Genomic DNA, 15357 nt, shown 5'->3' on the forward strand with positions numbered 1-15357 from the left:
CTAAGAACCACAAACTATTCCAAGGACAGGGGCACAAAGAAAGTGCTCAATAGAGAGGAGTTTAGAAAAGAAGAGGACAGGTGGCTCAGTGGATTGAGTGTTGGTCCTAAAGTTAGGAAGACCTGAGTTCAAATCTAGTCAGTCTGACACTATAAAATGAACTGGAGAAAGAAGGGGCAAACCACTCTAGTATTTTTGACAAGAAAACCCCAAAAAGTCACAAAGTGTTAGACACGACTTAAGAACAACTACCTAACACCAGTTCCACAATGAAACACATAGAGAATAACAAGGAAACCCATTTATCAAAATCATGGCAAAACATTAATATAATAGGCGAACATATGTCAGACAATGTAGAATGAAGGAGTTTTTCCACTGGGAGAGAGATAACTTAGCTCAACAATGTCTTAGACCTCATTCAAGGGGAAATTTCCTAAAAACGAGAGCAGCAAATGGGAAAAAAGCAACATGATGGAAACTATTTGCTCCTCTCACATCTTCCCATGAATCTTTTCCTTCAGCAGTCTCAAGTGGGGTTGGCCTTTTCCATCTCTCTCAAAGCTGGAAGCGAACGTGATGGAAGACTCTCAGTGGGAGAGTCCCCCAAAGCAGACTTGCTGAGAAAAGACATCCTTGTCTTTCTCCAACTCCACTCAGTCCCTCCAATAGAGCAGAGCATTCATCTCTATCAAAAAGGAGAGAATCTCACACCAATGAGCTTTGGGACAGAAGCCACAGATAAACTGGGGATAACAGCACCTATCTCTTCTGATTGTTGTAAGGATTAAATGAGATAATATAGGTAAAACTTTTAGCCTGGTACCTGACACCCAGGAAGTAGGTGGAATGACTCAATATACAAAATTGGTAGACTGATTGGTTTCTTTAAACAAACAAACACTTATTAAACATCTACAATGTGCCAGGCACTATGCTAAGCCCTGGAGATACAAAAAGAGGCAAAAGACAGTTTCTGTCCTCAAGGAGTTTACAATCTAATGGAGAGAACAACCTGAAATCAACTATATACAACACAAGTTATATACAAGACAAATAGGAAATTATTAAAAGAGGGAAGGGCTGGAATCGAGAGGAAGTGGAGAAGGCTTCCCATAGAAGATGGGGTTTCAATTAGTACTTAAAAGAAGCCAGAGAGGTCAGTAGTCCAAGTGGAAAAAGGAAAGAGCTCTGGAGATGGGGGACAGCCAGAGAAAATGACCAGAGATGAGAGATGGAATTTCTTGTTCTTGGAATAGCCAAAAGGCCAGTATCACTGGATTGAAAAGTTTATGCTGGAGAGGAAGGTGTAAGAAGACTGGAAAGGTACAAGGTGCCTAGAGAATGAAAGACTATGAATGCAAAACAGATCTTTTATTTATTTATTTTTCCTAAAACTCTTTCCTTCTCTCTTAGTATCAATTCTAAGACAGAATAGCGAAGGCTAGATTAAGGGTCTCAAAGCTAGGACGTCTTTGAACTCAGACCCTCCTGACTTTAGACATGGGGCTCTCTCCACTCTGCTGCACATCTGCCCCCCTAAGCAGGCAATAGGAAGTCACTGGTGTTTATTGGAGGAGGAGAAAGGGGGAAAATGACACGATCAGACTTATATTTTGGGAAAATCACTTCGGTAGCTGAATGAAGGCTGGATTGGAGTGGGAGAGACTTAAGGCAGACAGACCCACCAGCAGGCAACAGCATTTGCAATAATCCCGGCGTGAGGTGATAAGGGCCTGCTCTAGAGTGGTAGCAATGTCTCTGGGGCTCAAGGAAGCACTTAGATCCGTCATCTCTCCCTTTTCTGGTTGGGAAACAAAAGAAATAGCACTGATTTTGTCGCTGGAAGATGTGGTTCTGAATCTTGGCTCTGCTTCTTACTACCATGGGCAAAGTCACTTTTAACATGCGTGGGCGTTGGTTCCTCAGATGTAAAATGAGGGCTGGGATCCCTAAAACCGTTTTTAAGTTCTAAAGCCTATTTATAACCTTGGGCCAGGGTTGCCAAGTCTCCTGTGGAAGTCTTCCTGGCAGGGCAGGTGGTTGAGGCAGAAAGCAGAGGCTCTCTCTCACACACACACACACACACACACACACACACACACACACTCACACACACACACACACACACTCACCCTCCTCAGCCCAGGCCATGCCCATGAAGCTGGTGCTCTGCCCCTGGCCTCCCTCCTGCCCATCATGAGTGAAATGAATTCATCAAGAATAGAGCCAGGAGCTAAATTTGTGCCTGTGTCTGATCTGGGGCATTTGAAACCATCAGCAGCCGGTCAGGGAGGTGCCCTCCTGCCCAGCAAGAACAGTCAAGGCGGCCATGGTCAGTCTGAGCTCAGGCTGGGGGGCGGGGGCGGGGGTGTCTGTGGGGGTCCCCTCCACCACTCGAGGAACCAAGGACCTGGTGGGCTCCTTCCACCCTCCGCTTGGGCTGCCTCAGGGGACCCTTAGCCCGGTTACCCCAGGCAGAGACGGGCACTGGGGAGGCTGGCATTTTGGAGGTCTTTATGGGTGCTTTAGTGACTCTAACCGGGAAGACAGGGGCAATTTGGGTGGGATGGAGGCCTTAAATACCAAATTCCAGCCTTTTGAGGTCCAGCAGCGAGGAGTGCTTGTATGGATGTTATCAACAGCGATTAATTCAACAAGCCTTTATTAAGTGCCGACTACTGCCCTCTGCTAAAAATGTCCTGCTCTGAAGCTTTGCCACAGCATGTCCACCACAGCGGGCTCTCAAGGGCTAGGCCAGGGGCATAAACTCAGAGGACAGATTGTAAAGCTGCAAAAGCGTTAGTGGGTAGACCTGACAATTCAAACAGCTGATTATTTGGTTGGTCACAAGGGAGTGAAGGTCTCAGACACCCCACAATCCAAATGAGACAGCTAAGTGGCTCAGTGGATTGAGAGCCAAGCCTAAAGACAGAGGTCCTGGGTTCAAAAAAGGACGTTAGATACTTCCTAGCTGTGTGACCTTGGGCAAGTCACTTAACCCCCATGGCCTAGCCTTACCGCTCTTCTGCCTTGGAACCAACACATGGTATTGGTTCTAAGATGGAAGGTGAGGGTCTTTTTTTTTTTTTAAGCTATTTATGTCAGAAGGTGGGCTCAGTCTGGAGTGATTGAGGGGGTACCACCGTGGAGGAAAAGATAGATCCTGAGAGTACTAAAGTTTGTACATGGTACTATATAAAGTCAGGGAGATAAAGATGAAACAAGACTGTTCCTGCCCCATAGAACTTACAGCTTAGTAATCACCCATAGATATAGATGAGACTATCATTCCAGCGTCTCCATGTCAGAGCTATAAGTAGAAATGTTGCCATAGCTACACATAAATAATTTATGTCCAATTGCTTACTTTCTTAAGGAAGGGGGAAGGGAAGGAAGGAGGGAGAACATTTGGAACTCAAAATTAAAAAAAAAAAAAGTTAAAAATTTGTGTTTAGGGGGCAGCTGGGTAGTTCAGTGGATTGAGAACCAGGCCTAGAGACGGGAGGTCCTAGGTTCAAATCCGGCCTCAGACACTTCCCAGCTGTGTGACCCTGGGCAAGTCACTTGACCCCCATTGCCTAGCCCTTACACTCTTCTGCCTTGGAGCCAACACACAGTATTGACTCCACGAGGGAAGGGAAGGGTTTAAAAATTTTTTTGTGTGTTTACATGTAATTGAGAAAAAAAATTAAATGTAAATAAAAGAAAACAAAAAAGAAACATTGCCATAGGATTGGTGTGGTGGAGAGAGCAGTGCACTCTAATCGTATTGAAATAGGGGGTGATAAGTCTGATAGAAAGTCTGATGGGACCCAATGGTTCCTACGAGAAGGATGGGAGTCTTGAAAGGAGGCATGCAGGAGACTGGCAAGGAGGACAGTCGCATTGTATGGTGGTTGCTGGTGGGATGATGTTCATAGGGAGGGTCTCCAGCCTCTTCCCTATTTCGGTGTTTTGGGGAGACGCTCCAGTCACCCCATAGCTCTAGGGATTCCCAAATACACCCAATCTAGGTGCCAATGATCCCTGTCCCAGCCTCTAACCTTGAAAATCTCCCTCTCTCTTCTGGATGAAGAATCCTTGGGCCATGCTGTCTTCCCCTTCCCTACCCCAAAGTGTATCTTATTCCCCCAGTTGTACTCTGCACCCCCTGTAAGAAAGAGAAGGAGGGAAGTGAGCCTTCTTCTCACTGAGGTCCCACACTGTTCTCTTGCCCACTTCATCGACTCTTCAGTCCCACAGGAAGTTTTCAGCCCCCCGGCATGGCCACCTGGGCTTCCTACCCCAAAAGAGGAGTCGCAGGCACCGAGGGAAGGTGAAGACCTGGCCCCGGGACGACCCCAGTAAACCTGTACACCTCACAGCCTTCCTGGGCTACAAAGCCGGCATGACCCATACCCTCCGGGAAGTCCACCGGCCTGGCCTAAGTGAGTGAATAGGGAATTTGGGGAGCGGAGCAAGGGGAATTGGGATATAGTGAATCTTTGTAGTAATTACTTCACCTAGGGACAGACATGACTGGGGCACAGAGGTCATTCTTATTATAGGTTAGTAACACTGGTAAGGAAGACTGTATTCTAGTCTTATCCCTCCCAATTTTCACTTCTATAGGCCTTTTGGGGGGGATACGGTAGTAACGAAACACCAGGGATGGGGGCTAGGAGATGATACTCTACATAGTATCAATGACCAATAGAGGTTTAGAAGTCATGACACAAGGATGAAGGTCAGAAAAGGGAAATTGTGTCCTGTTCCCAGCCTGAATATTGGAATCCTGTGGCAAACAAAGCTCTATTCACGGAAAACAAATTATGGGTCAGCCTTTCAGGCTCAGAATCTGAAACCAATGACTATTTTTATTGCATGATGACATTTAAATAATGCATTATTTCTGCTTTCTATATTTCTTAAAAATATCTTTGTGCCCAAACATACGGTCAATTTTTATAAAAGTTCTTTGTAGCATTGAGAAATACATATATTCCTTTGTAGTCCCATTTAGAAGACATCAAAAGTATTTTAGTTCTAGTTTCTTCAGCAATTTGTTCAGTTCTGTTTCAGACTCAGAGTCTGAGAGGTCCTCACATGACTTCTCTCTGATAGTACTTCCTACTTGGTGTAGAACCCATCTTTCTAGCATCCCTGACAAATGGTTATTCAGCTTCTGTTTGAAAACTTTCATTGATTGAGAACTAACTACTTATTACACCAACCCATTCCATTTGTTAGGGATTTCTTTTTCATACCGAGATGGAACTTGTATTCCTGTAATTTTCACCTACTATTCTTATTTTTCTCTTCTAAGGCTAAACAGAACAAATTGAAGCCATCTTTCCATTGAGTGATGGCCCTTTAGATAAATGTTAGCTCGAGGATCTCCTAGTCCACATTTTATAAGTAATGAATACATCTTGGAGCTAGGAATCCCCCCCCCCCCCATGTCATACTTCTTATCTATTTACAGAGACCCCCTAGAATTATGATTACAGGCTTTCACTCAAATCATTTGACCTTCCCTGGGTACCTCTCCCCTCAGAGATCTCCAAGAGGGAGGAGGTGGAGGCTGTGACTATTGTGGAGACCCCACCAGTGATTGTGGTAGGGATTGTAGGCTATGTGGCCACACCTCGGGGCCTTCGGAGCTTCAAGACCATATTTGCAGAGCATCTTAGTGATGAATGCCGGCGCCGCTTCTACAAGAACTGGTGAGTGGCCAGAATGATGGTGGACAGACATAGCCATGAGAGAGGGAGTGACCTTGGGATAGAGCAACCCTGGGAAAGGGGGAACAGAATGAATTTTGACTGGATCCTGAAGCTGGTATGCCCTCAAAGGCAAGAGAGCATGGAGACTTGTAACCATGGGAACTGGAGAGATCACCAGGCAGGGGGCCCACAGGACAGAATCACCACTGAGCCCCAGTGGACCATGGGCACTAGCATGACTATGGGAGTTGGAATGACCATCAGGCAGGGTGGCTTTAGTCCAGAATGACCATTGAGCCTCAGCTGACCATGGAGAATAGTGTGAACATGAGAGTGTGAGTGACCATCAGGCAGGGTGGTTATAGCCCAGGATGACCACACTGAGTCCCAGTTGACCATGAGAACTAACTAGCCACTGGATGGAATGCATGGAGTGAGAGGGACCTTCCCTCCTTAGGTACAAGAGCAAGAAGAAGGCATTCACCAAGGCCTGCCAGAAATGGCGAGATGACGATGGGAAGAAGCGGCTGCAAAAAGATTTTGCGTCCATGAAGAAGTACTGCAAGGTCATCCGTGTCATTGTCCACACCCAGGTCAGTCTGGCTGCAGCCCTGGAAGGCTCCCATTCTGGGCAGGTGTTGAAGTCCACGGGCCCTTCTCAGCTAGCACTTGTTTCAAATATCAGGCTAAAAATAGTCAGCCAGTGAGTCCCAGCTCAAGAGAACATCTTGCCAAGCTGTGTGGTTCTGTGGGTTAAAATGAAGAATGAACTTTGTCCTGGGGTTAGGGTTCTTGTGCTCTGACCCATAGCTAAGCTGTGGGGACCCCAAGACAAGTCCTTTTCACAGCTTTCCCCACTTCTAACAGATACAATTCCTTGAAGGGAAAGAGAGAAGTAGAGTTTAGGGGCCAAGAGACAATATTTGTAAAGCTTGGGGAATAGGGAATGGAAACAGAGGCAACACAAAATCATCCACACACAGGAGGAGGACAGTGAGAGGGAGAGAATTGGTTGGGACAACTGGAAAAATCTAGGAATCCAGAAGTCGTTGTGACTTGAAATATGCATGATATAACTTTTAAAAAATTTCTTTTGAAACATTCTTTTCTTTTTAAATTTTGAGTTCCAGATCTTCTCTCTCCTTCCCGCCCTTCCTCCACCCACTGAGAAGGCAAACAATCTGATGTAAATTATACATGTGAAATCATGCAAAGCATATTTCCATATTAGACATTTTGCAAAAAAAAAATAATGAGGAAAGCAAGAAAATTCTACCCCAGTGTGCTCTCAGAGTTCGTCAGTTCTCTCTCTCTGGAGGTGGAGGGCATTATTTCTTCATGCATCCTCTGGCGGTGTCTTGGATTGTTGTGTTGATCAGAGCAGAGCTGATGGTTGCAACATTGCTGTTACTGTGCACAGAGAACTCCCTTTTCTCATTTCACTTGGTATCAGTTCCTGTAGGGCTTGCCATGTTGTTGTTTTTTTCCTGAAACTACCCCCTTCATCGTTTTTTTTTATAGCACAACAGGATATAACTTTTTAATAAATGACAGACACACTTTCTGAATTCTGTTGTGCTTAGGTTGAGACTAAAATAAAATTGCCTCCTCTGAGTCCAGGCTGATAGTCATCAAGGGGTGTAATACCATGACAGAACAAGTCAGTTTGGAATGAAACATTGGCTCTGACTACAGGGTGGGCCTCCCTTTTCCTGGAAAGTTGCTAGAAATTAAATGCTTAAAGCTGCCCTTTAACAGGATCCTTCTCTAAAGCTAATAACCATCCTCTCAAGTAAGTCAGAAGGAAATCTAGCCATTCCTTTGTGGGATGGAGGGGGGGGGTTGTCAAGGGAGTCCTGCCTATAATGTCTAGAGTGCATGACATGTCCTTGGGGTGATGGAGCACAGGAGGTACCAGCATGGTCAGGTTGGTGCCACCTGGAATCTATCTGGAACAGATGAAGCTGCTGCCCTTCCGGCAGAAGAAGGCTCACATCATGGAGATCCAGTTGAATGGTGGCACCATCGCTGAGAAGGTGGAATGGGCTCGAGCACGGCTAGAGAAGCAGGTCTCTGTGCACACAGTCTTCAGCCAGAGTGAGGTGATCGATGTGATTGCAGTCACGAAAGGCCGTGGCATGAAAGGTGATGCCCCAACAGTTGGATTGAGGGGAAATGAAACTGATGTGGAGTGAACAAGTTCAGTCTTAGAATAAATCAGAACTTTTCAAGCTTCTCTGCAGCTGTTAAATTAGGGAAAAGAGATATGATTCCTGCTTTGTGGGAGTAGAGGAAGACAGAAGGAAGAGACCCAGTCTATGCTCTAAGCAACCTGGAATAGGAGACAAAGTTCATACAATAAAAAATAGGACAAAGCAAGGAGGGTTGGATTGTGTGGCAAAAATAGGACTTCAGTGTAAATTGAAGTGATTAGGGAAGACTTCCTGGAAGAGGTGGGACCTGAGCTGATCCTTGAGGAACAACTTTACTCCTTTGAAATTCCTTGATTGGGGTGGTGGTAGGGGAGTGAGGATGGCTGAAGATACAATCTTTCGGCTTCCTTCCACCCTGTCAGTGGCGCAGATCCTCCAGGAGCTCCTAAAAAAGACCTATTCCTTCTCTTACTCTTTCTAGGGGTCACTAGTCGTTGGCATGCCAAGAAACTCCCACGAAAAACACATAAAGGACTGCGTAAAGTGGCCTGTATTGGGGCCTGGCACCCTGCAAGGGTGGGCTACTCCATTGCTCGAGCTGGCCAAAAAGGTTATCACCACCGGACAGAACTCAATAAGAAGGTACCCATGGCTTCTAGTCATTTCCTCTAGCTGTTCTCCTCTCTCCTCCATACACTCATTCATTTATTCATCTACCCATTCATCTATTCATTGAGCCAGCCATTCATTCATTATTTCACTTGATGCACTTACTCATTAATTCATCCATTCATTTACTGACATCCATTCATTCATTTATTCTTTTGTGGGTTTTTAGCATAAAATTGGTACTAAATTAACTTGTAATACCTACTTACACAACAACCAATCTCAGAGAGAATGAATTCAAAAGAGAGTGAGGCAGAGCAAGGGAAAACTGAACGGAAGCTCCATATTTTGCAGGAATACCCCAAAAGTGAAGTGATAATCAGAGAAGTGATTATGTATATTTGTGGCTTCAGTATTCCCAGCCTCTAAAGAACTGGGCAAACTCAGTGATTAGCTTCTGAGGAGACCTGACTACCTCACTTACTTTTATGTCCAGATCTACCGAATTGGCCATGGGATACATGTGAAGGATGGGAAAGTGGTTAAGAACAATGCATCCACCAGCTATGATGTGACAGACAAATCCATCACACCCCTGGTGAGTGGCAGACCAGGTAGGGGGCCCCCTCAAATCTTAAGATAACTCTTGGGGAAATCAATTGGCACTGTGTACCACTTTATGTAAAGACTGAGAGCTTTTGTCTGTCTTGGCGCTGATCATGGATCAGTATCTCAATCTCTGATCTTTCAGCTGGAGGGTAAAGGGAAGAGGCAGAGGTACTTGGGTTGTCTGAAAAGTCTAGTTAGCTCAAGCCTAAGCTCTGTGCCCCATCTCCCAAGTCTCTGTGGCTTCTGTGGGTCCAGGGGGTAGAGGGGAGGGAGGAAACAGGAAGATGAACAGCCCTGACCTTCATTCCTCTGGGGCTGGATTCTGCTCCCTTTTCATTTCTGCCTTTGATCTTTGGTGCCCAACCTGTCCTAGGGTGGTTTCCCACACTATGGTGAAGTGAATAATGACTTTGTGATGCTGAAGGGTTGCATTGCTGGTACCAAGAAGCGTGTCATCACTCTCCGAAAGGTCAGGAAATTGAGAATGGTCACCTTGGGGGAGGGAGGGACTGTGTCCACTGATCCTATTGGTGTTTAGGAGAACCTCATGTACACAGTTCGTATTTTTGTATTTGGTTTCTATGCTTACACAAAGACAGAGAGAAGAGAAGACCAGAACCTGCCCTCCAGCCCTACCCTTATAGTTAGGGGTTGGGGTGAGTGGACACAGAGACAATGGTAACAGAACAGGACAGGAAAGGGTACTATGGTCAAGGGATGGACTCTAAAACTCAGACTTTGAAGGCTTTAAGGGCTCAGAACAGGTTGATGAGTGAGAGCTAGAATAGTCAGAGAAGACTTCTTGGAGGAGGAAGACCTTGAATAGAGTCCTTGATTGGTAAAGATATATAGGCAGAAGGAAGGGAAAGTCTAAACCCACTACTATTAGACACACACACACACACACACACACACACACACACATATATATATATATATATATTTAAAACTCTTTACCATCTGTCTTAGAATCAAAACTGAATATTGGTTCCAGTGACTTGTTCAAGATCACATAGCTAGGGACTATTTGAGGCTAGATTTGAACCCTCCTGTCTCTAAGTCTGTTGCTCTATCCACTGTGCTACTTACTTAGCTGCCTCTAAATCCACTATTAGAGACAAGGTCAGGGTTGAAAGCAAGATGGGAACCAGGGAAGGGGTCCAAGGACAGTTTCTCATAGTAGAGATCAGAGTTGAGATTTAGACCTTGAGAGTTATGACCCCGACCTTCCTCAGTCTCTAGCTCTATGTGCCTTCCACTTCATCTCCTCTAGTCCCTCTTGGTGCACCGAAGCCGGCGGGCTCTGGAAAACATTGAGCTAAAATTCATTGATACCACCTCAAAGTTTGGACATGGCAGATTCCAGACAGCAGAGGAGAAGAGAGCCTTCATGGTGAGCTATATCTCAGGCCTTGACCCTTCAAGTATTAGATTCCTAACTTCCCATTGGCCTGAAAGCTTTCCCTGAAAATTTCTAAGGACCTTTTCAGTTTCTGAAATCTCCCACCACCAGATTCTGGCCAAAGACCAGAGAATTTAGTCATCACTTAAACCAAACTCTCTCTCTCTCTCTCTCTCTCTCTCTCTCTCTCTCTCTCTCTCTCTCTCTCTCTCTCTCTCTCTCTCTCTCTCTCTCTCTCTCTCTCTCTCTCTCTCTCTCTCTCTCTCTCTTTCCTTCTACCACAGGGTCCCCAGAAGAAACACCTCGAGAAAGAGAAGATAGAAGCAGCAGCTGGTGACTCATGAGGAAGAAGAAGCAAGGAGTCCAAAGTAGGCTTTTGGCCTAATGATCCTTTCCCTAGCAAGGAGAACCTCTCATCAATAAAGAATACTGTTGAAAAAAAACTCAATAATAAGTATTTTTTTGTATAGCATCCATCTTCCACCCTCTACATGTGTGCCCCTCAAACATCTCCAGGTTCAAAGTAAGTTATGGATGTGGAATAGCAACCATGAAAAACAGTTTATGAGCCCTCACCAATGTATTTCTTTTACTAGCTGTAAACCTCAAAATTCCTTAGACTTATAAATGTTGGAAATTTCACCATTGGGATATTTCATACTTGGAAAATTTCTTACTGATAGTCTATTGGAATGGGAACTCCATTGGCATGGGAGGTTCCTTCTCTTCCCTTAAGATTACTTTAGGACAGAAACCGTTTGCTGAACAATGGAAAGGACTTTGACCTATGCTTAAGCATAGAACAGGAATTTCTTTGAGTCTTGATTGATTTAGAATTGATACAATGGAGATACTTGGAATAAATCTCCACCCTATTCAGTCCTAATAGGATTGAGTAAGGGCTGCAGCCTAGATCAAAATTTAATTATTCCAATCTCTACCATACTCAAGTTAACAGGATTTAGAAAGGGCTGGAACAAAGGAGTAAAGATTTAATCATTTGAAAAATATGACCTTCAACAGACATGTGCAAAAGCCAGAAACCTCTGGGCGGTCCTGGGTTAAGCGAGAGCCTCCATTGACAGGGAAATTGATGAAGAGTGATTGGTAGATGTGAGGACTGAGGGGAGGCAACTTGGATGGTGTCCTTAAAGATAGGAGGGTCTGGAGACTGGAGGGGGAGGATTGAGTTTTTGGTCGATGTGGTTCCTGGTGTCTGAGGAAGCTTGCTCTGAAGGAAGCTGAAGGTGGGGGCCTCTGAGACTGTTTCTCCATTTTGGACACGTGAGTGAAAGGGACTGATCTCTTTTCTTTGCCCCAGCTATCTAAGGGCTTGGGCCTTTTGGCCCAGCCTAAACAGAAGGGGTATTTAAGCCCTATTCCCTTCTCTCCCCTTTCTCTCTCTCTATATATCTCTAATTCCTTTCTTGCTCCTATTGTAATTAAACTCCAAAAAGGCTGACGGCTGACTTGAGTTTTTCATTTAGGAATTACATAGCTGATTCCTTGGCGACCTTAAATTAATATATATCAGTCTTTTAAAGTGATTCCCTTGTAACATTGTGGCTGACCACACGGGAGTCTAAAGAATCCTCTCAATAAAACTTTTTCCTTGCCTTTTTACTATACTGTTTCACCACTTAGTCCTTTTTTAAAAAAAAAAAAAAACTTGGCTTAAAGACACAGCTGCTAGAACACGTGAGTATAAAAAACTTTTTCTCTTTTCTCCTTAAGTTAAATTGGAATCAGCAGTTTTTTCTTTTTCTTCCCTTTAATCTTAAGGGACAGCTGGGTAGCTCAGCGGATTGAGAGCCAGCCCTAGAGGCAGAAGGTCCTGGGTTCAAATCGGACCTCAGATACTTCCCAGCTGTGTGACTCTGATAGACAGAAAACAGCTGTTTTTAAATCTCAGCAACAGGACTCTAAAGTCCTGGCTGGAAGAACTGTTTCTAAATATCCTTTCCCTTAAGGAACAACTTCCTGGATTAAAAAAAAAAAAAACCCTGTGGAAAGTTTGTTGCTTTGCCCTGCTCCCCACGTGTTTTGTGAAATTACAAAATATACATATAAAAATGAGTACTACATTCTTTGACAATTATATGGCAGCTGAAGAAGTAGGGGCATTGAGGAATGAAGGATACCTCCAAATTTTTATATTAATAGGTACTGTCATTTTTGTACTCCTCAATACTATATTTAGAGATGAAAAAATAAAAAATATTGAGGATAAAATAAAACAAAATGAGGATAAAATAAAACAAAATGAGGATAAAATAAAACAAAATGAGGATAAAATAAAACAAAATGAGGATAAAATAGAAAATATTGAGGATAAAATAGAAAATGTTGAGGATAAAATAGAAAAAAATGAGGATAAAATAGAAAATATTGAGGATAAAATAGAAAATATTGAGGATAAAATAGAAAAAATTGAGGATACAATAGAAAAAATTGAGGATACAATAGAAAAAATTGAGGATAAAATAGGAAATATTGAGAATAAAATAGAAAAACTTGAGGATAAAATAGGAAATATTGAGAATAAAATAGGAAATATTGAGGATAAAATGGGAGATATGGAAGATAAAATAGGAAAAATTGAGGAAAAAATGCAAGCCCAATTAGAAGATCTAAAATGTTTCTTACAGGATCAATGGGCAAACACCCACTCTACCAGAAACAGACCTGTTTCTGAACCTTTGAATGAGGAAATTTCCTTCCCTGAAATAGAGATGGAAAACACCTTCCCTATAGCCCAGTTAACAGACTGCTTCTCTCGTGCAGTGCAAATCTTGTCTGAATTTAATCCCCAAAACCCTTCCCCTGCAATCCCAGCTTCTCATGTTCCTTCTCCTACAGAAAACCAAATTCCAATGCAAGGGAGATCTTGTCCTCCTAGAGAAACCTGTCCTTGTCAAACTGACCCACAGGTGCAAAATTCAACTAGAGGCCTGTTTCCTCTAAGAGAAGTACCTGAAATAGGACGAAATGGGGATGTGGTGACTTTAAGACATAGGATACCGTTTACTCCCCAAGAAATAAATGAATTTACACGAAATATCCCCACATATGAACAAGATCCTTTTCTAGTAACAAAAAAGATGGGAGACATATTTTTTCAATATAATCCGTCTTACAAGGACGTTGAGAGCTTACTACAGGCTTTTTTAAGTGAACGTGAAAAAAATAAAATAATTGCTCATGTCAACAAAACCCGGGGGCGTAATGCAGCACATTGGCCATCTCAGGATCCCAAATGGGACTATAATAATCCTGAGGACTATCTACAACTATACCGTTGTAGAGAGGCCATCCTCACAGCCATGAAGGAATGTGCGGACAGTACAGATAAGTGGATGGAACTGGAAAAAATTAAGCAAAAGGAAAACGAAACACCCTCCAGATTTATGGACAGAATTATCGAGTTTGGGGACAGATACTTAGATTGGGACTTAAATAAAGAGAATAGTTTAAGACAAGTTAGAAGAATCTTTGTAAATAATTCATGCAAAGTAATTAAAAATTATTTTAAAACACAATGCCCAAGATGGTCAGATATGGACCTTGAAGAATTGCGAAAAACAGCTATATATGTTTTTAAGGGAAACGAAGAAAAGGAGAAAGAGAATAATGATGACATGGAGGAAATGAAGAAAAAAATGAGATGTGTAATAGATAGGATAACTAAATTAGAAAGTGGGCATGATAATGAACCAACGACAATTGCCCCTCTCCAGAAATCCAATTATCAATCCATTACTTGCCACTTCTGTGAGAAGAAGGGCCACAAAATGATGGAATGTAGAACCTTTCTTAAGATGTTTGGAAGGAATACACAGTTTAATAATGGTTTTAGAAATAATAACTATAGAAATTATGATAATGGTTATAGAAACCAAAATTCTAGAAATTATAATAATGACTATGGAAATAACTATAATGAATATAGAAATAAGAGCTTTAGAAACCAGAATTATAGAAATAGGAATTGGGAATTTAATGACAATGCTCAAATTGAAGAAAATTTTAATGATAATACTCAACAATATATGAGAAATGGCGCTCGTCCAAAAATTACTCGAGGTGCTAATGATCCTCAGAGAGGTGCCCTTCAGGAGGGTGCCCAGGGAACTTCCCAGTATTATAAAGATGATTCTTCTTAGATTGTATTGATTTTGTTGATATTAATTAACCTTTTTCAGTTTTTTTTTCTCTCCTCTCCAAATAGTAGGAAAGATGAATAAAGAACTTAAGACTATGATTGGCAAATTATGCACTGAGACCCATTTAAAATGGCCTGAAATTCTCCCTCTGGCCCTATTTTATCTTAGAAGCAGGCCTAGAGGAGACTTACATATTTCACCGTTTGAGATGCTTTTTGGACATCCGCCTATACAGGCTAAGCCTTTCTCCCCGGCTTATACATCGCTATTAGGGGGAGATATTACTATTGCTTCCTATATACAGGAGTTACAGCACAAACTACGTGAACTTCATGAATCCAGAGCTGCAGTACAAGCTGGACCATTAGACTTTTCTCTGCATGACCTGAACCCAGGAGATAAAGTTTATATCAAGAATTTCAAGCGAACTGGAGCAACTCAACCTTCATGGGAAGGACCATTCCAAATATTATTAACTACTCCAACATCTATAAAGATTGGAGAAAGAGACTCTTGGATTCACTGCTCACATGTGAAGAAAGCATCTTCTGCTGAGACTGATTGACTCTATCCTATCATATGAATTGTGACTCTATCTTATCATATGAATTGGAGATAATAATCCATAGACAAATGGATGTTTTTTTTTCAAGAATATATTGAATTACTGATTTTTTTTCCTTATTTTTTCTTATTTCTTTTTATTTTTTGAT

At 42.7% G+C, this 15357-nt stretch overlaps 1 protein-coding gene across 1 annotated transcript; it reads left to right on the forward strand.

Annotated features, from left to right (window-relative positions):
• The first annotated feature begins 1996 nt into the window (after positions 1-1996).
• Positions 1997-10929, forward strand: RPL3L (ribosomal protein L3 like). Its single transcript, XM_007499371.3, has 10 exons — positions 1997-2335; positions 4238-4430; positions 5540-5708; positions 6166-6301; positions 7667-7853; positions 8343-8503; positions 8967-9068; positions 9453-9548; positions 10353-10472; positions 10766-10929. The coding sequence occupies exons 1-10, from the start codon at positions 2333-2335 to the stop codon at positions 10823-10825; spliced, it is 1227 nt and encodes a 408-aa protein (XP_007499433.1). The 5' UTR covers positions 1997-2332; the 3' UTR covers positions 10826-10929.
• Positions 10930-15357: the final 4428 nt, after the last annotated feature.

This window comes from Monodelphis domestica, chromosome 7 (genome assembly GCF_027887165.1).
Source record: "Monodelphis domestica isolate mMonDom1 chromosome 7, mMonDom1.pri, whole genome shotgun sequence".
Taxonomy (NCBI): Eukaryota; Metazoa; Chordata; class Mammalia; order Didelphimorphia; family Didelphidae; genus Monodelphis; species Monodelphis domestica.

Coding starts and splice junctions, on each gene's coding strand:
- RPL3L (XM_007499371.3), top strand. Junction 4,431..5,539: donor AGTCCACCGGCCTGGCCTAA/GTGAGTGAATAG, acceptor CTCTCCCCTCAG/AGATCTCCAAGAGGGAGGAG. Junction 10,473..10,765: donor AGGAGAAGAGAGCCTTCATG/GTGAGCTATATC, acceptor CTTCTACCACAG/GGTCCCCAGAAGAAACACCT.